The sequence below is a fragment of the Microtus pennsylvanicus genome, chromosome 17, assembly GCF_037038515.1.
Source record: "Microtus pennsylvanicus isolate mMicPen1 chromosome 17, mMicPen1.hap1, whole genome shotgun sequence".
Classification (NCBI taxonomy): domain Eukaryota; kingdom Metazoa; phylum Chordata; class Mammalia; order Rodentia; family Cricetidae; genus Microtus; species Microtus pennsylvanicus.
Window position 1 is genome coordinate 12872864 of NC_134595.1, and position 24229 is coordinate 12897092.

The 24229-nt window shown below is 43.5% G+C and overlaps 1 protein-coding gene across 1 annotated transcript in view; it reads right to left on the reverse strand.

Annotated features, from left to right (window-relative positions):
• Window positions 1–24229, reverse strand: part of LOC142836859 (uncharacterized) — a 309196-nt gene that overhangs the window by 107587 nt on the left and 177380 nt on the right. Inside the window, 1 exon segment of the mRNA XM_075951512.1 lies at window positions 11089–11095. Coding sequence (XP_075807627.1) covers window positions 11089–11095 — 7 coding nt within the window.

A 24229-nucleotide genomic window follows, 5' to 3' on the forward strand; every position in this document is an offset into this window, starting at 1 on the left:
GCCCTCCCATTCTGCTATAGGGATCACACATGTGACCCCCCCCCCAAAAAAAAGATTTACTACTTGGGATGTCGGGTTGTAAAATAAGCACTTAGGCTTGGGCGACCATCATCTTCATATTCTTGTTCTCTTTTTAACCATAAAGATATTTTTAAATAGAGTATTACAGTTTATGTTCTTCTTTCAAACCAATTAAAAAAAAGGGCTTCATTTAGGTAGTGTCTGTGCATGTGTGTATACCTTCGCGGGCACGATTACGTTCGCTCTTTCTGTCCTCTTCTGCTTGTTCCGTTCACTGTTCCTGACCTGTGTGGGTTTCCTTCCATCCCCAAGTATTTTCTCTTTTTGAATTTATGTCTTATTTATTAATACTATGCCTCCTGCTTCTTTTCCAAAACATCTCGTCCTTTCTTCCCCTCTCACACTGGCCCACTCTTGCTTTCTTGTCCTAAGGATAGATACACACACACACACACACACACACTCACACACACACACACACACACACACACTCACACACACATACACACACACTCACACACACACTCACACATACACACACACGCACACACACAGACACACATACACACACACAGACACACACACTCACACACACACTCACACATACACACACACGCACACACACAGACACACATACACACACACACTCACACATACACACACACACTCACACATACACACACACACACTCACACATACACACGCACACACACACTCACACGTACACACACACACATACACATGCACACACACACTCACACATACACACACACACACTCACACATACACACGCACACACACACTCACACGTACACACACACACATACACATGCACACACACACTCACACATACACACACACACACACACACACACACTCACACATACACACACATACACACATACACACACATACACACACATACACACACACACATACACATACACACACACACTCACACACACACATACACACACATACACATGCACACACACGCACACTCACACGCACACACACACATACACACACACATACATGCACACGCACGCACACACACACACACACACACACACACACGACACTCACACAGAAAGGCGCACAGTATACATAAACCACATCTAGCTTCTGCTTATTGGAGAAAACCTGACATTTGTCTCTGAGTCTGGTTTATTTAGTTCACTTTAACATAATGATCTCTTCCTGCGTATCTCATTGTCCTCTGCAGGTACCAATGTGTTATGTTCCTGATTTCTTATCCCCATTCATGTGTTGATAGACATTCCACATCTTGGCTGGTTCCTTTTCTGAGCCATTGGGAACAGCTATTGTGAAGAGTTCAACAAGGAACCTGGCTGTGTAAGTGTCCCTGCCGTACATTGCTGGGTTAGACAGCGTCCTATTTTAGTTGTTATGAGGAACTTTCTGCTGGCAGTCACGGAGGCTTGCCCAGGTTCAGTTCCCACTAGCAGTGTGTAAGCATCCGTACTACTCCACACCTTGCCCAGCACCTGTTGGCCTCGGTTTCCTCGGTACTAGCCATTGTGACCGGGGTGAGAGGTGACTTGCAAACACTCCTATCACGGATGGGGAGTATGGTGAACACTTGTTTAAGTTTGTGTTTCTTCCTCTGAGGACCATCTCCTCAGTTCACTGCCCTCTTCATGGGTTAGATGAAGTGGTCTCTGCCGTGTCATTTCCAGCTTTCCATGCATTGGGGTGTCAATCAGCTCCAGAGCTGACAACTTTCTGGATTTGTTTTTTGCCTGTTCAACAGGTGACCCTTTAGTGTGGTCACTTTCCCCTTGTTGTACGGAAGCTTTTAGTTTCCCATAAGCCTGCTTGTGAATCCCTGGGGTTATTTCCTACATTGTGTGGTACAGTGTGCTCTGCCTCTGTAGCACTTCAGCTCTCATCCTTGTGGCTTTGATTCATCTGGAATGATCCTGTGTGTGGTGAGACGGCTTTCAGTCTCCTCCATGCTGATCTCCATTTGGTGACCAAGCTGTTCCTTTCTCACAGATTCACACCACCAACTTTATATAGATTTAGGTGACTTCCTGCTACCTGCTCCTCCTCCTCTATTTCTTCCTTTTCCTCCTCCTAGTCCTCTTCCTCTTCCTTCTTCCTTCATTCTTCACCTCTTCCTCTGCTTCTCTCTCTCTCTCTCTCTCTCTCTCTCTCTCTCTCTCTCTCTCTCTCTCCCTCTCTCCCTCTCTCTCTCTCTCTCATTTGATGCAGGGTGTCAATGTAAAGCTCTGGTTGTCATGAAACTCATTCCGTAGACCAGGCTGTCCTCAAATTCAAGGATGCACCACCTGCTCTGCCTCCCAAGTACTGGGATGAATGGCCTGTGCCAACACTCCTGACAGTATAGTGATACTTTGTGTTTTAATAAATAAAGCTTTCCTCAAGATCTGAGTGCAGAGCTAAGTCACTAGAGGCCAGGGAGTGGTGGCACACATCTTTAATCCCAGGACTCAAGGCCACCCCTGGGCTACACAAGATTGAATCTGTCTAAAAAGGGAAATAGAGCTCAGTGCCTTTAATCCCAGCACTAGGGAGGTGGAGTCAGGAGTGACGTGGCTGGGTGGAGAAGGTCTATAAGGCAGGGGGAGACAGGAGCACTGCAGTCTACAGTCACTCTGAGGACTGTATCACCTTTTGTTTGTCTGAGTCTTGATGGAGGTAATAGGTCTCTAGTGGCTTGGCTGCTTTGCTTTTCTCATCTTCAGGCAAACTTCATTTATTAAAAGACAAGTAAGATATCCCTACATGGCAGGACGGTTTTCTGCTTTAGGACTACTCCGGTTCTTTGAGGAGTTTTGTACTTCCATATGTAAGAAGATTTTCTCCCTCAGTCTGTGAAGAACATGGCTGGAGTCAGAGTGCAGATTGAGTTTTATCAGCTGATCACTTCCAGCACTAGAGTCCCATGCTCAAGAGGTCTTTCCAGAACCTTCTTCAGGTTCTACAGTGTCTGAATGTTTTCTTTATCTATGCTGTTTTCTTCTCCATGGTTAGACTTATTTGTAGCTTTCCCTCTGTACAAATTGTGAGTAGGATTGGATTTCCTGGTTTCTTTCCTAAGAAATCTGGGATTGGTTTGTAGAAACAGAAGAATATCAGGATTAGACATATAGATAAGTTCTATAGACATAAAAATGTAAACACTGTATTATGTCAGAAATTGAATAATTTCTTCAGCACCTTTGGCCTGAGGAGTTTTCTTGGGCCTATAGACAACTGTCACTCTGACCATTCAGGGTTAATAATGCGCTGCTTGGGACATGACAATCTGCCAGTCTGCTGGAGGCTTTCTTTGTGTCTAGCAACCTTGAAACACCAAGAATGGCCTAGAAGCTGCGTTATAGGATTGGTGAGGGAAAGTGACTGTAAACGGTACCTCTGTTCTTCACAGTTTATTAACGATGACTAATCATATGACCTCAGACATGCAGGACCGTGGTGACATTTCATTTGCATTTTAAAAAATAAAGCTTGCCTGAAGATCAGAGAGTAAAACAACCACACTGGTCAGCCTTATAGACCAGGCAGCGATGACACCGTTAATCCCAGTAGCCATGCTAGTTTGTCATAGAAACTGGGTGGTAGTGGTGCACGCCTTTAATCCCAGCCCTAGAGACAAATCTAAGATGGGAGGAGACGGCTCTCACACAGTCTCATTCTGATGATTCCAGGAGGCAGGATCACCATTTCCCACTGAGGTAGAGGTAAGAGCCAGTATCTGACTGTTTTTGCTTTTCTGGTCTTCAGGTTGAACCCCATTATCTGTCTCGGGGTTTTTAATCGTGCTACACAAGACAAAGTTAAACATATGTCCTGGGACAGAAATGATATGATCTGTTATTTTGGAACTGCTGAGTTCTATAGAAATAAAGTTCTGTATAAATAAAGAAGCACCCTGACTTTCAGCCAGTCTTTGAGAGTCTCCTGACCTCCAATGACCTTACTAAATTCTTTTTTTTTATTGAGAAAAGGAAAAAAAGTATCCGCTTCCTCCCAGCCTCCCCTTTCCCTCCCCCTCCTCCAACCCCTCTCCCCTCCCCCAAACTCCTCTCCCCCTCCCCCTCCAGTCCAAAGAGCAGTCAGGTTTCCCTGCCCTGTGGAATGTCCAAGGTCCACACCACTCCGTCCATGTCTAGGAAGGTGAACAACCAGACTGGCTAGGCTCCCACAAAGCCAGAACATGAAGTAGGGTCAAAGCCCCGTGCCAATGTCCTTGGCTTCTCATCAGCCCTCATTGTTCGCCATGTTCAGAGAGTCCGGTTTTATCCCATGCTTTTTCAGTCACAGTCCAGCTGGCCTTGGTGAGCTCCTACTAGATCAGCCCCCTTGTCTCAGTGGGTGGGTGTGCCCCTCGTGGTCCTGACTTCCTTGCTCATCTTCTCCCTCCTTCTGCTCCTCTTGGGACCTTGGGAGCTCAGACCAGTTCTCCAGTGTGGGTCCCTGTCTCCATCTCCATCCATCACCAGATGAAGGTTCTATGGTGATATGCAAGATATTCGTCAGTATTGCTATAGGATAGGGTCATTTCAGGTTGCCTATCCTCAGCTGCCCAAGGGACTAACAGGGGACATCAACATGGGTTCCTCGGAGCCCCTCTAGGGTCAAGTCTCTTGCCAACCCTCAAGTGGCTCCCTTAACTAAGAATTGTGGTTCCTTGCTCCCCTGTCCAACCATTCTTTATCCCAATCCTCCTGTTTTTCCAAGTCCCCCCCTCCTTCCCTTCTAACTTTTCTCTCCCCATCTTCCCTTACCCCCTTCCCACCCCACCCCCAAGATCCCAATTTTCTCCCCGGCAATTTTGTCTACTTCCTATACCCAGGAGGATAGCTATATGTTTTTCCTTGGGTTCACCTTCTTATTTAGTTTCTTTAGTTTAACCTATTGTAGACTCCGTGACCCTTATTTATGGCTAGAAACCAATTATGAGTGAGTACAATCCATGTTCATCTTTTTGGGTCTGGGATACCTCACTCAGGATAGTGTTTTCTATTTCCATCCATTTGCATGCAAAATTAGAGAAGTCATTGTTTTTTACCGCCACGTAGTACTCTAATGTGTATATATTCCATACTTTCTTCATCCATTCTTTCATTGAAGGGCATCTAGGTTGTTTCCAGGTTCTGGCTATTACAAATAATACTGCTATGAACATAGTTAACAAATGCTTTTGTCACATGATAGGGCATCTCTTGGGTATATTCCCAAGAGTGGTATTGCTGGGTCCAGGGGTAGTTGATCCCGAATTTCCTGAGAAACCAAAACACTGACTTCCACAGTGGTTGCACAAGATTGCATTCCCACCAGCAATGGATGAGGGTACCCCTTCCTCCACAGCCTCTCCAGCAAAGGCTATCCTTGGTGTTTTTGACTTTAGCCATTCTGACAGGTGTAAGATGATATCTCAAAGTAGTTTTAATTTGCATTTCCCTGATTGCTAAGGAAGTTGAGCACGACCTTAAGTGTCTTTTGGCCATTTGAACTTCTGTTGAGAATTCTCTTTTCAGTTCAGTGCCCCATTTTTTAATTGGGTTAATTTTAAAGTCTAGTTTCTTGAGTTCTCTATATATTTTGGAGATCAGACCTTTGTCTGTTGCGGAGTTGGTGAAGATCTTCTCCCAGTCAGTAGGTTGCCTTTGTGTCTTAGTGACAGTGTCCTCTGCTTTACAGAAGCTTCTCAGTTTTAGTAGGTCCCATTTATTCAATGTTGCCCTTAGTGTCTGTGCTTATGTGGTTATACATAGGAAGCGATCTCCTGTGCCCGTCTGTTGTAGGGTATTTCCCACTTTCTTTTTCTATCAGGTTCAGTGTGTTTGGGCTGATATTGAGGTCTTTAATCCCTTTGGACTTGAGTTTTGTGCACAGCGATAGATATGGGTCTATTTTCATTCTTCTACAGGTTGACATCCAGTTGTGCCAGCACCATTTGTTGAAGATGCTTTCTTTCTTCCATTGTATACTTTTAGCTCCTTTATCAAAATGAGGTGTTCATAGGTTTGTGGGTTAAAATTTGGGTCTTCTATACGATTCCATTGGTCGACTTCTCTGTTTTTATGCCAGTACCACACTGTTTTCATTACTGTAGCTCTGTAATAGAGTTTGAAGTCAGGGATGGTCATGCCTCCAGAAGATCCTTTATTATATAGGATTGTTTTGGCTATCCTGGGTTTTTTGTTTTTCCATATAAAGTTGATTATTTTCCTCTCCAGATCTGTGAAGAATTTTGATGGGATTGCATTGAATCTATAAATTGCCTTTGGTAGAATTGCCATTTTTACTATGTTGATCCTCCCAATCCAAGAGCAAGGGAGGTCCATCCATTTTTTGGTATCCTCTTCAATTTCTTTCTTCAATGCCTTAAAGTTCTTGTCAAATAGATCTTTCACTTCCTTGGTTAGATTTACCCCAAGATATTTTATGCTGTTTGTGGCTATCGTGAACAGTGAAGCTTCTCTGATTTCCCTCTCTGCTTCCATATCCTTTGTGTATAAGAGGGCGACTGATTTTTTGGAGTTGATCTTGTATCCTGTCACATTACTAAAGCTGTTTATCAGCTGTAAAAGTTCTTTGGTGGAGTTTTGGGGGTCGCTTAAGTACACTATCATATCATCTGCGAATAACGAAAGGTTAACTTCTTCCTTTCCAATTCGTATCCCCTTGATCCCATTATGTTGTCTTATTGCTATTGCTAGAACTTCAAGCACTATATTGAAGAGGTATGGCGAGAGTGGACAGCCTTGTCGTGTTCCTGAGTTAAGCGGGATGGCTTTGAGTTTCTCTCCATTTAATTTGATGTTAGCTGTCGGCTTGCTGTATATAGCTTTTATTATATTTAGGTATGACCCTTGTATCCCTTAGCTCTCCAAGACTTTTAACATAAATGGATGTTGAATTTTGTCAAATGCTTTTTCAGCATCTAATGAAATGATCATATGGTTTTTTTCTTTCAGTTTATTTATATGCTGGATTACATTGATAGATTTTCTTATGTTGAAAATCCAGCCCTGCATCTCAGGAATGAAGCCTACTTGATCATAATGGATAATTTTTCGGATGTGTTCTTGGATTCGGTTTGCCAGTATTTTGTTGAGGATTTTTGCGTCGATGTTCATGAGTGAGATTGGCCTGTAATTCTCTTTCCTGGTTGAGTCTTTGTGTGGTTTTGGTATCAGAGTAACTGTAGCTTCATAAAAGGTATTAGGTAATGACCCTTCTGTTTCTATATTGTGGAATACATTAAGGAGTATAGGTATTAGCTCTTCCTGGAAGTTCTGGTAAAATTCCGCAATGAAACCATCTGGTCCTGGGCTTTTTTTGGTAGGGAGGTTTTTGATAACAGCTTCTAATTCTTCGCGACCAACAGGTCTGTTTAGATTATTCACCTGGTCCTGGTTTAACTTTGGTATATGGTATTTATCTAAAAAAGTGTCCATTTCTTTTACATTTTCCAGTTTTTTTGTTATACAGGCTTTTGTAATAAGATCTAATGATTCTCTGAATTTCCTCTGTGTCTGTGGTTATGTCCCCCCTTTCATTCCTGATCTTATTAATTTGTGTATTCTCTCTCTGCCTTTTGATTAGTTTGGATAGGGGTTTATCAATCTTGTTGATTTTCTCCAGGAACTAGCTTTTTGTTTCATTGATTCTTTGGATTGTTTTCTGTGTTTCTATTTTGTTGATTTCTGCCCTCAGTTTGATTATTTCCAGTCTTCTACTCCTCCTAGGTGAGTCTGCTTTTTTTTTTTTCTAGAGCTTTCAGGTGGGCTGTTAAGTCTCCAATATGTGCTTTCTCTGTTTTCTTTAAGTGGGCACTTAGTGCTATGAACTTTCCTCTTAGGACTGATTTCATAGTGTCCCATAAGTTCGAGTATGTTGTTTCTTTATTTTCATTGAATTCAAGGAAGACTTTAATTTCTTTCTTTATTTCTTCCTTAATCCAGGTATGGTTCAGTAGTTGACTGTTCAGTTTCCATGAGTTTGTAGGCTTTCTGGGGGTAGCATTGTTGTTGAATTCTAACTTTAATCCATGATGATCTGATAAGACACAGGTGGTTACTAATATTTTTTTGTAACTTTGTAAGTTAGCTTTGCTACCGAGTATGTGGTCAATTTTTGAGAAGGTTCCATGAGCTGCAGAGAAGAAGGTATATTCTTTCCTATTTGGGTGGAATAATCCATAGATGTCTGTTAAGTCCATTTGCTTCATTACCTCCATTAATTCTCTAATTTCTTTGTTAGGTTTCTGTTTGATTGACCTGTCCATTGGTGAGAGAGGAGTGTTGAAGTCTCCTACTATTAGTGTGTGTGGTTTGATGGCTGCCTTGAGTTTTAGTAATGTTTCTTTTACGTACGTGGGCACTTTTATATTAGGGGCGTAGATATTCAGGATTGAGACTTCATCCTGATGAATTCTTCCTGTTATGAGTATAAAATATCCCTCTCCATCTCTTCTGATTGATTTAAGTTTGAAGTCAACTTTGTTAGAAATTAGTATGGCCACACCTGCTTGTTTCTTAGGTCCATTTGCTTGATAAGCCTTTTCCCAGCCCTTTACTCTGAGTAGGTGCCTGTCTTTGTGGTTGAGGTGTGTTTCTTGTAAACAGCAGAATGTTGGATCCTGTTTTCGTATCCAATCTCTTAGCCTGTGCCTTTTTATAGGTGAGTTGAGCCCATTGACATTAAGTGATATTAATGACCAGTAGTTGTTAACTCCGGTCACTTTTTTAGTAGTAGGATTTGTGTGTTTCCCTTTTTTGAGTTGCGCTGGTGAAGGGTCTCTAGATGTCTCAGTTATTGTGGTCATTGTTGGACTCCTTGGTTAGTGATTTTCCTTCTATTATTTTCTGTAAGGCTGGATTTGTGGCTACGTATTGTTTAAATTTGTTTTTATCCTGGAAAATTTTGTTTTCTCCATTTATAGTGAACGAAAGCTTGGCTGGATATAGTAGTCTGGGCTTGCATCCATGGTCTCGTAGTTTTTGCAGTACATCTATCCAGGCCCTTCTGGCTTTCATGGTTTCCATTGAGAAGTCTGGTGTAAGTCTGATAGGTTTACCTTTATAAGTAACTTGGCCTTTTTCCTTTGCGGCTCTTAATATTCTTTCTTTATTCTGTATATTTTGTGTTTTGATTATTATATGGCGAGGGGATGTTTTTTTTTTTTTTGATCCAGCCTATTTGGTGTTCTGTACGCTTCTTGAACCTTCATAGGTACATCTTTCTTCAGGTTGGGAAAGTTTTCTTCTATAATTTTATTAAGTATATTTCCTGGACCGTTGAGCTGCACTTCTTCTCCTTCTTCTACTCCAATTATTCTTAGGTTTGGTCTTTTTATTGTGTCCCATATTTCCTGAATGTTTTGTGATGAGAGTTTGTTGGACTTGCTGTTTTCTTTGATCAGTGCGTTTATTTTCTCTATGTTATCCTCAGAATCTGAGATTCTTTCTTCTATCTCTTGTATTCTGCTGGTTATGCGTGTTTCTGTAGTCTTTATTCATTTACCTAGATTTTCCATGTCCAGCCGGCCCTCTGTTTGTGTTTTCTTCTTTGCCTCCATTTCTGTTTTCAAGTCATGAACTGTTTCCATTATCTGCTTGATTGTTTTTCCTTGGTTTCCTAGGGTATCATTCACTGATTTACTCAATTCCTCAAACTTTCTGTTATACTTCTCATCCATTTCTATAAGGGCATTTTTTATATGCTGTTTAAGGGCCTCTATCACTTTCATTAAGTCAGTTTTTTCTACTTCTTCTTGATTAAGGTGTTCATGTCCTTCTGTTGTGAGGTCGCTGGGTTCTGGTGGTTTCATGTTGTTTTTCAGATTGTTGGGTGAATTCTTGCCTTGGCACCTGCCCATCTTTTCCTCCAAGTGCTCCCCTATGGATCTTCCTTTACAGGATCAGGTCTTCTTGCCCACTGATGTACCTTCCCAGTGATGTCACTCCCCAGTGATGTTTCTCCTGGTGTCCAGATCGGATCTCTGTGCTGCTTGGGTGGCTCACAAACAAAGCGCCCACCTTGCTTGCTGCAGGCAGGCTATGGAGACAAAGGAGCTACCGCCCTCCCCTTTGACCTCCTGATTCGGGTTTGGTCCCAGCGCCTGAGCAGGCTGAGCTGGGAGGTGCTATGCTGCCAAAGAAGGGAGGGAGGGAGGGAAACATTAGGTGGGGGGATCTGGATGTAAGCTAGATGGGGATAGGAAGAGAGAGGAGGTATTGGGCAGTATAGCCCATGTAGGATGACCAGGAAGTAAGATGCTTTGAATCATCTTACACATCACCCTCAGGATGGGTCTTACTAACTCAGAGACACCTGTTCCAGAAAGACCCTCAGAGTGTGCCCAGATATCTGCCTCTTAAGCAAACCTAGAGCCTGCCATAGTACCCAGAGCAGGTTCAGGTCTGGGAATCCAAGGTGCACTTAAAGAGAAGAAATAAAGGACAGAAAAATCACTTTAGGTTAAGACATAGGAGGGCTTACAGAGGGTAGGGGAGGGCACAAAAGGTAGATTTGGAAAAACTCCAGAGGAATTGAGTCCGGTCCCACCAGGGAAGATGTTGCTGAGAGATACACTGTGGATAATAAGTACATCTTGATGCTGGAGCCACCATCTTCTTAGAGCCACTGTCACTTCTCCGTCTGCAGGACAGGAAGGAAGTAGACTGACTGAGAGAGGGCAGGAGTACTCATTGCTTTCTGTCAACTTGACACAAATGAGTCACAGGAAAGAGGAAACTCAACTAAGAAATTACCTTTGTCTCTTTGTCTTGTGGGCATGTCCATGGGCCGCTTTCTTCATTGTTGATGAGGCCCTTGCAGCCCACCCTGGGCAGTGCCAGCTTTCGTCAGTGGTCCTGAGTCATATGACAATGTAAGCTGAGCAAGCCATGGAGAACAAGTCAGTTATTTTCCCCCAAGGCGATTGCCTCTTCTCCTGCTTGAGTTCTTACCATGACTTTCCTCAGTGGTAGGTTTTGATTGGGATTCACAAGCTAAGTAAACCCTTTCCTCCCTTAGTTGCTTTTGGTCATGATGTAAGACAACAAGCAAGCTGAATGGTGGTTCCACCATTGATGAAACAATGAAGGGCCCTAGTCCATTCCTTCAGGACAAAGTAGTGTAGGAGAAGGCCTCTTGTTTGTTCCCGGCCGCCCAGCTTGCTTAGCCCTGAAATAATCACATAGAAACAGTTCTAATTAAATCTATACTTGGCCCATTAGCTCTGACTTCTTATTGGCTAACTATTACATACTAATTTAACCCATTTCTCTTCATATTTATATCACCATGAGGTGGTGGCTTACCAGCAAAGTTTCAGCATATCTATCTCCTGCAGTGGATCCTGGCATCTTCTGACTCCACCCTTCTTTCTCCCAGCATTCAGTCCAGTCCTCCCCGTTGACCTAAGTTCTGTCCTATCAACAGGCCAAGGCAGTTTCTTTTTTCATTAATGGTAATCACAGCACACAGAGGGGACTCCACATCAAGGAGGTGAGGTCTGATGGAGAACATGAACTGGAAAGATGGATCACGACAGAATGGTCATTTTACTTTGGTCTCTCAGTTCCCACCAGGCATTAGGATCTAGTTTACGTTTGTCTCAAAGACAAGTTCTCACTTCCTCCCCTCCTCCCAATCCCTCCATACACCCTCCCACCCCATCCCCATCCACTCCTCAGAGAGGGTAAAGCACATTGCTTTGTGGAAGGTCAGAGGCCCTCTGTACAGTATCCAGGCTGAGCAAGGTATCCATCCAAAGAGAATGGATTCCCAAAAACCAGCACAAGCAGTAGGGATAAATTCTGGTGCTACTGTCAGTGGCCCCTCAGCCCTCAGTCTGCCTCAGCCATGCAACTGTCAAGGACATTCAGAGGGACTAGTTTGGTCCTATTCTTTTTTTTTTTTGCTTTTTGTTTTGGCTTTTTTTAAAATTTTTTTATTGAAAAAAAAATTCCACGTCCTCCCAGCCTCCCATTTCCCTCCACCTCCTTCCCCTTCTCTACCCCTCCCCCCACTCCTCTCCTCCTCCCTCTCCAGTCCGAAGAGCAGTCAGGGTTCCCTGACTTGTGGGAAGTCCAAGGTCCTCCCCCCTCCATCCAGGTCTAGGAATGTGAGCGTCCAAACTGGCTAGACTCCCACAAAGCCAGTACATGCAGTAGGATCAAAACCCAGTGCCATTGTCCTTGGCTTCTCATTAGACCTCATTGTTCGCCATGTTCAGAGAGTCTGGTTTTATCCCATGCTTTTTCAGTCCCAGTCCAGCTGGGCTTGGTGAGCTCCCAATAGATCAGCCCCACTGTCTCAGTGGGTGGGTGCACTTCTTGCAGTCCTCACTTCCTTGCTCATGTTCTCCCTCCTTCTGCTCCTCATTGGAACCTTGGGAGCTCATTCTGGTGCTCCAATATGGGTCTCTGTCTCTATCTCCATCCATCGCCAGATGAAGGTTCTATGGTGATTTGCAAGATATTCATCAGTATGGCTATAGGATAGGGCCATTTCAGGTTCCCTATCCTCAGCTGACCAAGGAACTAACTGAGGACATTTCCCTGGGCACCTGGGAGCCCCTCTAGGTTCAAGACTCTTGCCAACCCTAAGGGAGCCATAATTAAGATATATACTTCACTGCTCCCATATCCACCCTTCCTGTATACCAAACATCCCATTCCCCCAAGTACCCCCATCCTCCCCTTCTCACTTTTCTCTCCCCATCTCCCCTTACCCCCATCCCACCCCACCCCCAAGATCCCAATTTTTTGCCCAGAAATCTTGTCTACTTCTAATATCCAGGAGGATACCTATATGTTTTTCTTTGGGTTCACCTTCTTATTTAGCTTCTTGTTCCTTCCCAGTATGGCTGGAGTTGGTGAGCTCCCATTAGCTCAGGTAGACTGTTTCAGTGGGTGTCCCCATCATTGTCTTGATTTCTTTGCTCATATTCTTACTCCTCCCATTCTTCAACTGGACTTTGGAAGCTCAGTTCAGTGCTCTGATGCAGGTCTTTGCCTCATTTCCATCAATTGCTGGATGAAGGTTCTATGGTGACATTTAAAATATTCATCAGTTTGTCTACAGGGCAAGGCCAGTTCGGGCACCCTCTCCTCTGTTGCTTAGAGTCTTAGCTGGGGTCATCCTTTTGAATTCCTGGGAATTTCTCTAGAGTCAAGGTTTCATACTAGTCCCATAATGGCTCCCTCAATCAAAATATCTCTTTCCTTGCTCTCATCTCTGACCTTCCTCCATCTAGACTATCCTATTCCCTCAAGTTCTCCTCACCCCTCCCCTTCTACTTTCCTCTTCCCCTTCCATCCTCCATTCTCCCCTCTACCCCGATGTTCCCAATTTTGTCAGGTGATCTTGTCTATTTCCCCTTCCCAGGTGGATCTATATATGTTTTTCTTAGGGTTCACCTTGTTCCTTAACTTCACTAGGATTATGAAATATAGGCTCAATATCCTTTGTTTATAGCTAGTATCCACTTATTTACATACATACATAGTGAGTACATACCATATTCATCTGTTTGGGTCTGGGTTACCTCACTCAGGATGGTGTTTACTAGTTCCACCCTTTTGCACGCAAGTTCCAAGATGTCATTCATTGGTTGAGGTTGTTTCCATGTTCTGGCTATTACAAATAATGCTGCTATGAACATAGTCAAACAAACGTCTTTAGAGTATGATTGGATATCTTTTGGGAATATGCCTAAGAGTGGTATTGCTGGATTCTGAGGTAGGTTGATGGCCAATTTTCTGAGAAACCACCATACTGATTTCCAAATTGGTTGTACAAGTTTTCTTTCCCACCAGCAATGGATGAGTGTTCTCCTTATTCCACATCCTCTCCAGCATAAGCATCATTGGTGTTTTTGATCTTAGTCATTCTGACAGGTGTAAGATGGTATCTCAGAGTAATTTTGAATTTCATTTCCCTGACTGCTAAGGATGTTGAACATTCATATTTATCCCCATGCACAAAACTCAAGTCTAAATGCATCAAAGACCTTAATATAAATCTGACCACACACAACCAAATAGAAGAGAAAGTGGGAAGTAGTCTTCAAATGCATGGGCACGTGAGACCACTTCCTAAATATTACCCCAGTAGCACAGACCCTGAGAGCAACAATAAATAAATGGAACTTCCTGAAACTGAGAAACTTCTGTAAACCAAAGGACACAGTCAATAAGAGGAAAAGGCAGCCTACTGAATGGGAAAAGATCTTCACCAACCCCACATCAGACAAAGGACTGATGTCCAAAATATGTAAAGAACTCAAGAAATTAGACATCAACATTTCAAATAACCCAATTAAAAAATGAGATACAGACCTAAACAGAGAAATCTCAGCTAACTTGGTGCAGGATCAAGTGTCTTTCATGTTATCCTTTACAGACCATTGTCTAAGCAATCCAGAACAGGAGACCAAAGCAGTACATTGAGGTAAGAGGTAAATCAGAGACCACAGGGGATTTCTCCTTCCTGGTACTCTCTAGATTTGCTCAGCCAACATTCTTATATATTCCAAGTCAACTGTGTTTGTATAGTATTGCCGAGCATAGCCTAGGTCCTTCTGTGCCATTTAATGATAAAGATCATGTTCTAGGGGCTAGAGAAATGGCTCAGAGTTTAAGAGCATTGCCTGCTCTTCCAAAGGTCCTGAGTTCAATTGCCAGCAACCACGTGTTGGCTCACAACCATCGGTAATGGGGTCTGGTGCCCTCTTCTGGCCTGCAGGCATACACACAGACAGAATATTGTATACATAATAAATAAATATTAAAAAAATCATGTTTCACAATCAGTCTAAGAGGCTACTTCAGGGAGGCAACCACTGAATTGAACTCTCCTCTTTCCTTAGGATCCTGGTTTGTTTTATGCTATATAAGCTAAATAGGAGTGTGTGCATTGGTACTTGCAGTCGTCACTATTGCCCCTTTGTTGTATCTCAGTTGTGCTCCAAGTAGCGTCGCAAAGTAAGCATTTTTCTGACCAATTGTTCATTATTATTCAATTTTGGGGTTCCCATGAATAACATGGTCCAGAGGTGTCAATGGAATAGTGCGTTGTGGGTGATCTCTGATGTCTTTCTTTTGCCTTGCCCCATTACTAGGGGAGCACTTTACATAGCTGTGTTGCTGGCTTCCATTAATGAAAGAGCCCTAGGGACTTCGATTTCCTGTCCCATATACCATATCCATGTGAGTTTTTGCTTTATTTTACATATCTACGTATATAAATGATGTCCAGTGCTTGTAACCCACCATTCCTTCACTTTCAAGTAACGTGGGCAATGCCACAAGATCATTACTGTTGACGTGGGTGAGAAGGTGTTTGTTCTCTTATTCTGTAGGAATGTACATTGTTAGGGAGACACACATGTGACATTACTTACGCTGACTGCATTTTATGAAAGAAATTAACTGAAATCCACATACCCTGTCAATGAACTCCTGAAGTCTTTAACTCAAAATGACAAAATCTTAGTTGTGCGAAGTGTATAGGTGAGAGCAAACCAAAACATAGACCATGCTGTGTTCAATAATACACTCAAGTAAATTCAATAATACATTCAAGTGGATGGGTATATGATGGCCATGTTCTTATCTTAGAGTCAGTGTAAAGAGATTGGTTTGATACTACCAGATGCGTAGGAGCTGTTATGATGTGCCCTGGCCCCATGAGAATCCTGAAAACTAGGAGCTGAAGGGACTTGTTGTATTATCTAGATTACAAAATTCCATGTGAGGGGATCTTTGCAAGCTGCAGTGGAATAGACTGCCCTCCCTATTTAGAGAATCTTCTTAGTGTGTGACTTTGCACAACGGCTATCCCCTGATAGAATTGGCATTGGCAGGTCTGCCCAGAGACTGCTCACATGTGTACAAAACATTTCTTATCGTCGGTGGTACCGTGGTATCGTCACAGTGCCTGAAAATTATGGATAGCATCTCCAAAGAGAGCAAAAGTAAGTTAGAGGAGTTGAGAAATGGGAAACCGAATGAGTGGAATTTGGCACTCACTGAAGCCATATGCCTGCTATATTCTATGTCCCAGAAATGATCTTAAGACTCAGGAGATGCTGGTCAAGAAACTCTTCAAGACCTCCCAAAAGATGAAGCTCTTTGGATGCTTTTATTTGGTATGAGTAAGAAGTAGATGATTGTCCCTCTGTTTCAGTTGTAGGATATCTAGAAGTCAGACTTGGAGTGAACTGTAACCTCCCTTTCTGCTAGCAGGCTGGCGTTCATAGAAGGGAATTTTTATGTTGTGCCGTGATGTACAACAGAATCTCCTGTGGCTCAGAGGATCACAGGTCACAGTGGGAAGGGAACTCCTACTGTTTTATTGAAGGGAATGGATGGGCCTTTGTATTTCCCTTCTAAACCTTTGTGCTTCTGCGTGAGATTAGTGCAGCTGCAGGTGTAGATGGAACTGCTCCAGTCTGTCTCCTTTCTCAACTTCCTTTTCTGTGTGCTTTTGGTGCTGATGGAAAAACTGTAAAAGTTTTGGCTGCTGATACTAAGTGGCTGTGGCTGCTGTTGTGGTGAGATGATTGCCTCTTATGCCAAAATGGATCATGCAGAATGCAGTCCATCCAAATATCAGGGACTGTGATGCAAGCAGGAGTGCAGTGGTTTGTATGTAAGAGCTAATGCACTCAGGTAGAGCAGTGTAGCCTGGTTTTTTACCCCATAATAAAATGACTATCCCATAGAGATATGTTAGCTAAGATCAGTTGGACTTGATCTTTCTAGATGGTACAGAATATAAGAAGTGGAGAGTTATCTGAAAGTTGGGGACTTGCAAGTGTTGCTTCCGTAGGAGCAGCAAATCAGTTGGTGGGTGTAATGTGAAGTATTGTACCCTCCTTGTATTTCAATATACAGTGTCTTTAAACACCAAAGCAGGTCTACCACTCCTCCTGTTCATGCTGTTCCAAGGCCTTTGATGGATTATTGCTCTGCACATTGCTATATATTGCAGTTTGTTCAGGGTTAGGATATCTGTGTTAGGGTCTTAACTTGGTGTCCAGTAGCAGAGCAAATGATAAGAAATTTGTGATGTTGCACACGGTGGAACTCGTTAGAGTAAAAACAATGAATGCAGTCAAGGTGATTGCAGGAGAATCCTTGGAACTCGAGATAATTATATTGTACCAAATGTATCCAGTCCCACAGAAACATCTTCTTATCCTGTCTCACTATGTGGATCCTTGGTGACACATCTCTACCTATAAACATTCATGAAATTGTAAGCAGTACTATAAAGCAGAAGAACATTTCCTAAGATATTTGGCGAGAGCTAAGGAATGGCCAGGTAGTGGGAACTGAGTGCTGTTGTCAGTATACAATATACAGAATAAAATCTGTTCATTGAATAAATAGTACAGTGAGACTTAATTCCATGAGAAGAATTCAGTACATCTTTTTGTTAATTGCTTTAATATGTAAATTAATTCCTGAGCTTTGTTCAACAAGTGTTATTCTACAAGACACTTAATTTGAAAACATAAAGATTAAAATAATAATCTTAACATGAATGTATATCCATTCAAATGCCTTTCTGTTTTTCTGAGGAGTACAGTGAAGCCCAGTAGACTCATGGAGTCCCAAGTTCTGTAGTTAAAAAACACAGAAAGAGTGATCAAACAAGAGACCTCCCTAAACTACTGCTTTCCTTCATTCTCTTGTAGTCAATCGTGCCCCTGTCAGGATGCTTGGATACAGGTTGTGGGATCCTTTCCTGCTGGCTTTGTTATATTTATCTAGACCAGTGACTCTGGACAGCAAATAGGCTTTGTTAGAATGGACAGTATTGTGTCTACATAGTAGCTGGGGATTGCCTATTGAAAAAATACAAGCACCATAAATATCTAGGGACTGGTTGAATACATTCCTTGAGTCAAATCCAGATGTTGTACTATCTGGAAGTAGATAGGCATTGTCAGAAGTCCAGCCTACAAGTGAAACAAAGGTACTGTCAGAAAAAAGAATCTGAGTTGAGTTGCAGTTGTAAATCCATGCAGCAAAGTCAATACATTCAGTTAAGTCTCTTGTGATTTTAGGTCAGTAGCAAGAATTGCCTTGGCCTACACATGGACTCTTCATCAAATCATGCTGGGAAACCTGGTGATCCACATGTACAGAAAGAATCTTGATTCTACCTGGATTGTTGAGGCATATTTTCAGTTCCAGCATTCTTGAGGCAGGGACTCAAAAGACAGAGGAAGCGGCAGAGGCAGAGTCTAGCAGATCACTGAGTTCAAGGCTAACCTGGTCTATGATGTTATTACAAGGGCATAGAGCGCTTTGGAGAGAACTCTCTCTCAAGGAAATAAAAGAAAGTGAACAAATGTCACCCTGCGAATATCCAATGCCACTTCCCCAGAGATCAAAGTTCAATAAACTCTTGTAATAATAGAGTACAGAGTAGCAGGAAGAGTTGACAGAGTTCAGGGGAGGCCAGTTTTCTTCTCTCACTTCCCCCACAAGAGGTGAAAGCCCTTCCCGGACTCCCGTGTGTGCATGCTGGGGTGGGTTCGAGGCTTTTTAAAGCTGTGGTGGGTGAGCACAGGTGGATTCCTCCTCCTTTTGGTCCAGGGATGGTGTGCTTCTCTTCTGACTTGACACTTCCTAAACTGCTTCAACTCCTCTGTTTTCTTGAAGCTGTTTTCTCTGGTCTTCTTGGTATTGTCTTGCTCATGAGCCCCAGCTTATTCCCTCCTGATGACTAAGGCATCTTTGCATAAGGATGCTGTGCATATCTGAATATGTTTAATACATTGAGTTATTTGAAAAATTGTGGATGGTGAATATCTGGCCCCGGTGTAGTCATGTCAGCAAAGTCTATGCTGGAGACCATCACAGTGTGCATGTCCCAGGCTCATGATGGCCAAAGGTGCAGCTTAGCAAGGAGACATGGTCAACAGCCAGCTTCTGCCTCAGGGTGTTAGTGTCAGTAAAGCACAGCGTGTGCTGCAAGTTGGGGTGTGCTAAAGGGAGAAGTGATGGGACTAGGTTTCCCGTGTGCCTTTAAGTAATTCATAAGCATTGATAGATTGGCTGTCATCTCATTCACATTGTTTTCCTTTTTTTCCCCCCTAGGGTGAGAGCTGTTGGCAAGAACAGGAATTCTGGAGACCTTTGGATAGGGGCAGTCAATGACCTGTCCCTATCAACAGGTGGCATCCTCATCTGTGAATGCAGGGTGGAATACTAGCAATATTGTGGACTGCAACTGATGGACTGTCTGTCCTGAGGTGTCAGTCCCAGGGACACCCCCTTCTCCAACACTGAAAAAGAGTCAAGGAAGAAGTTAGTCACTGGTAAGTGAGATGCTCCCCTCCTTCTGTGCCCTCTCCACTTAGGCCGTTATAGTGATGGGGAAGGCGTTCCTATGATCTCTGTTTGAGTAGCAATTTTTCAGAACAATGAATCTGTGTGGAATTACAGTTGTAAGCGCAAGCAGTTCAGCCTCTGTGACTTTTGGTAGCTATCAAAAATGTACTGTTGCTAACATACATCCTCACATAATCATGGTGGGGAAATCGGTGACCCACATATACAGAAAGGAAGGTGCTTTCACCTGTGATTTTGGTGCATTCCTTTAGTCCCAGCACTCTTGAGGCAGGGACACAGGCAAAGGCATTACAAAGGCAGTGTCAGGCAGATCTTTGTGATTTCAAGGCTAGCCTGATTAGTGAGGTCAGTTCCCAAATATTCAGTGATATGAAGAGAAACATTGTCTCAAGAAACTAAACTTATAAATAAATTAATTCTATTTCTTATGTGTCACCCGATACAAGGTTAATGCCATATGCCTCAGAGGACAATGTGTTACAAACTCTGAAATAGTTAGAGCACAGAATAGTGCAAGGAGGTTAAGATGCAGGGACAGGTCAGGATGGAGGAAAATATCAGGCGATCAAATGTCAGTTGATCAATGGTTGCTCAGGGAAGTAAAGGATTCTTTGCCAGCAAGAGAAGCCATTATTTGAGGGTTTTTTCTTGAAAACCAAGTGAAATCTTTGCTACTGATAGCTCAGTTAGAAGATTAATATCTCGATGATTTAGAATTAAATAAGTAAATCATAAGAAAGAAGACAACACAGGTATTAAAGGGGATAGAAAATGACTGTTCTCACAGATTTTGGAAAAACTGAGGCTGAGTACATCCAAATGTTCTGATTCAGGAGGAATCAGGGAAATGCATAGTGAACCTCCAGTGGATGCCATTCAAGGCCGACTGGAAAAAGTGACCAATGCTGCTAATGGGAATTCACATTGAGGAATGCTATCTACTTCTGCTGGGGATTGGACGTTTTCCATCCTGACTGGCTGTCAGTGTTCCGGGACCACCAAAGCCTGCATCTGGCCCACCCCATGGTTCATGTGCACCTTCCCAAAGAGCTCGGGACATTAGAGAGGCACTTGCCCGTCAGTGTTGATTGCAGCACTGTCTACAGTACATCAGGGAACCAGGCATGGTGTCCAACAGTGTTTCCATGGGTGAAAAACATGTGATGTTCGTAGACAGTCAAGTCTTTGCAGCAATAGAGAGGCTAAGGTTATGTTGTTTGCATTATGTGTACTCAACTTGGGTGTGATGAGATGGCTTCTTAGACAAGAACACTTGATTTTCTCGCAGAGTCCCCAGGTCGAATTCAGAGCACCTCATGATGGTTTTCAGTCTCTCTTAATTCCAGACTCCAGAGACCTGATGCCCAGATTTGGCCTCTGTGAGCACTCCACACATTTGTTACACAGTAGCTCATGTGGACAACACACACACACACACACACACACACACACACGAGAAATGAACATGTTAAATGGATAATTTCAAAGATTGATACAATTTGAGATAAACCCAGTAATCCAAATCAACCCATATCAGAAAGATACTTGCCTTGAAGAATTTCTTTCAAGGTAGGATCTTGATTATGCATACATGGACTCTATGTTTCATATCATGAAAATGCAGGCAGATCTCTATGGCAGAGTACTGATGTTTAAAGGGCTCGTGTTTGAGGTTCATAATGGGAGAAAGTGTGGTGACAGCAGGAGTGTGTTCAGTTTACAGTATACACTCTAGGAAACCTACCATGTTTAGTAACTCTGACCCGGATAATCACACAGAAACCACATTAATTACAGTACTGTTCTGCCAATGACCCCAGCATATTCCTGGTTAACTCTAACATCTTAATAAAGCCAAGTAATATTAATCTGTTCTCACCGTGAGTCTGTGACCTATTGGCAATGTTCTGGCATTCAGGCATCTTTCTCCTTCGGCAGCTACATGGCATCTTTTTGAGTTTGCCTGCTTTCTCTCTATATCTCAGCTCGAATTTCCTACCTAGCTTTGACCTGCTCAGTCATTGGCTGAAACAGCTTTACTCATTAAGGACCAATGGTAATAAAACATATTCATAGCATACAGAGGGGATTTCCACATCATCCTAGGATCCTGAAAATTAAAGTCCAGGAAAATAATCTTATTGCCGCTGGAGCTTTTTGCTACAGCTTTAACATTAAATAAGTAGTACCACTGACTTATAGCATATGTTGTATCTACGTAACATGTATTATTACATAACTAGTAAACATAAATTAATAATAGTAAAGTTCTAAGGAAGACATCAAAGCCCTCTCTATATACTCATGGATAAAATCACAGTCTTAAGTTTCTACAGTCAATTATAGTGTCTTCAAATATTTATAAATTTATAAACTATGTCTTTCCATTCATATATATGCATATATCTAAATATTATTCTGCATTACTATGTATGTATCTACATATCTACACATTAGGCTAAGCCTCTAAGCTTCATGTATGCATGAATATCTATGTGTATCTACATCTTACCTGTGTATGATGAACAGCGTTGTGTCCCAAAGGTTTGGGAAGCACTTACCCTGCATAGCCATAATATCTTGCAATTTCCATATCTTTCTCCCTCTGAAGGAAAAGCTGTGGTTTTCCCAGGGAGGTACACTTGGCAGCATTCTCTCGCTCCTGTTGAGCCCGCCTCTTCATGGCCTCCCTCTCTGGCCTCTGCTCTTCAGTGATGGGCTGTGAGATGACTGGCCCTGGAATGTCCACTTTCCTCCATGGGATGGGTTGGCAACTGATGTCTAGCAGCAGGTATTGGATTTTAGCTTTGGGAGATGAGAGGGCCTTGTTGCTGGCAGCAGAAAGAGGCTCCCTGTGGAGTGAAGTGTGAGATGATGCTCTGTAGGGTGCAGGCAAAGAGGCAGCCGGCTGAGGCCCAGTGCAAGACTGGATGGGCTTGGTTATGTTGGCTCGTGTGGCACTGGTGCCGTTTGGCAGAGCTGGCTTGTCAGAGGCCATCAGTGATGTGCTGGCAGGAGCTGGTTGGGATGGCTTGAGCGTGGGAGGCTGAGCTGAGTGGGAGTGAGGCCTCACTGGGTAAGCCACATTGGGCCTGCGTGAAGCCAGGGAGAGAAGCTTTCTAGAAACAGGTTTGGTTTGAGGCTTGTCCAGGACTGGGAAAGGAAGAGGTACTAACTTGACCTTCCCATGTGGGGGCAGCTCATCCAGGGACAGAGATGGACACCGCTTGTGAGCACTGCTCCCTGGTCTCTGAATCTTGCCCGGGCTTTTGTCAAGGCTTTGGCCCTCACGTGGCATATCCAGCAGTGATGTGGTATCAGGACCCGTCCTGGGATCTTTGTTGCTGCTGAAGTTCAGCAGAGCCCGGGAGGAGGAGACGCCAGTTTTCCTCTCACTCTTCTTCCCCAGTGGGTGAAAGACCTGCACGGACGCCAGCATGTGCATGCCGAGGTGAGTTCGAGGCTTCTTAAAGCTGTCATGGCTGAGCTCAGGTGGATTTCTCTTCCTCTTGGTCTTGGGGATGGCGGGCTTCTCTTCTGCCTTGACTCTGTGACTCAATGGCTTCAGCTCCTCTGTTTTCTTGGAGCTGTTTTCTCTGGTCTCCTTGGCCTTTTCTTTCCCCTGTGCCCTTGCGACGCTGGGCCTCTTGGGTACAAATATCTGAGATTTGCTCTGCACGTGGTTGGCCATGTTGTCTATGGTTCCAGGATCATCTTCCTTCAGCATATCCTCGTGATGGGTTCTGGCCTGAAGAGCTCCATGAAACACATCAGAGACTTTCTGGCTTTCCTTGATGTCTAGTTCAGATTGTCCATTAAAGATGCTGGTGCGTGACTGGGCCTGATCCCTCCTGATGTCTTTGGAGTCTTTGGTTTGGCTTGCAGTGTGATCTTCCATTTGGTCAAGGTCAGTGATGGAGTTTAAGAGTTGGGGAAGGTGAATATCTGCCACCAGAGTAGTCATGTCTGTAAAGTCATTGCTAGACTCCATGACACTCTGCAGAGCCTCAGGGTCTTCCAGACCAAGGCCATTGTTTCCCAAAGTGACATTTTGAGAAGCTAGCTTCTGTCTCAGGCTCCCAACATCACTGTAGTTCAAGGGCTGCTGCATGCCGGGGTGTGCTAAAGGGAGGGGTGATGCGTCTTGGTTACATTTTGTGCGCTCATAGGAATCCAGAGGTGTTGATTGCTCAGCATTCATTTCATCTGCATTGTTCTTCTGTGTCTTTCCCAGGCTTGGGGCTGGAGGCAGGGCCAGGAATTCAGAAGGACTGTGCATGAGGGCAGTTAATGACCTGTCCCCACTGACAGGTGCTGTCGTCATATGGGCATCCTGGGTGCAAGCATTGCTGAGGTCTGGATTCTGCAGCAGACACAGTGTCTGCTCTGAAGGTGTCAACCCCAGGGTCGTCTCCCTCTCCACCACTGAAAGAGAGGAAGTTCAAAGTCAGTGCCTGGTAAGTGAGATGCTACCCCCCCCCTTCAGTGCACCTGAGCACTGAGGATCCTGCAGCAGCGTTGCAGGCATTGCTATGAGTTCTGCTGGAGGAGCAGGGAAAGCAGCCCTCTTTGGAGACACATAGTAACTACTCATTTGTTTCTCATGACCGTGTGAGATCATGTTTTCTCTTGTGATTGTGTGGTGTGTACATGCTTAGTGATCATGGGGAGGTGACAGAATTCCTTGGTGTCCGTTCTTCCCGGTCTCCCCCATTTTCCTTTGGAACAGTGCCTCTCATTGCCTTGGGAGTTTGCTCTGAGACAGGTTGTGTTGCTCACTATTTCCTAATCTTACTCATCTCTACCAGTCTCTTTCTGTTCATTGT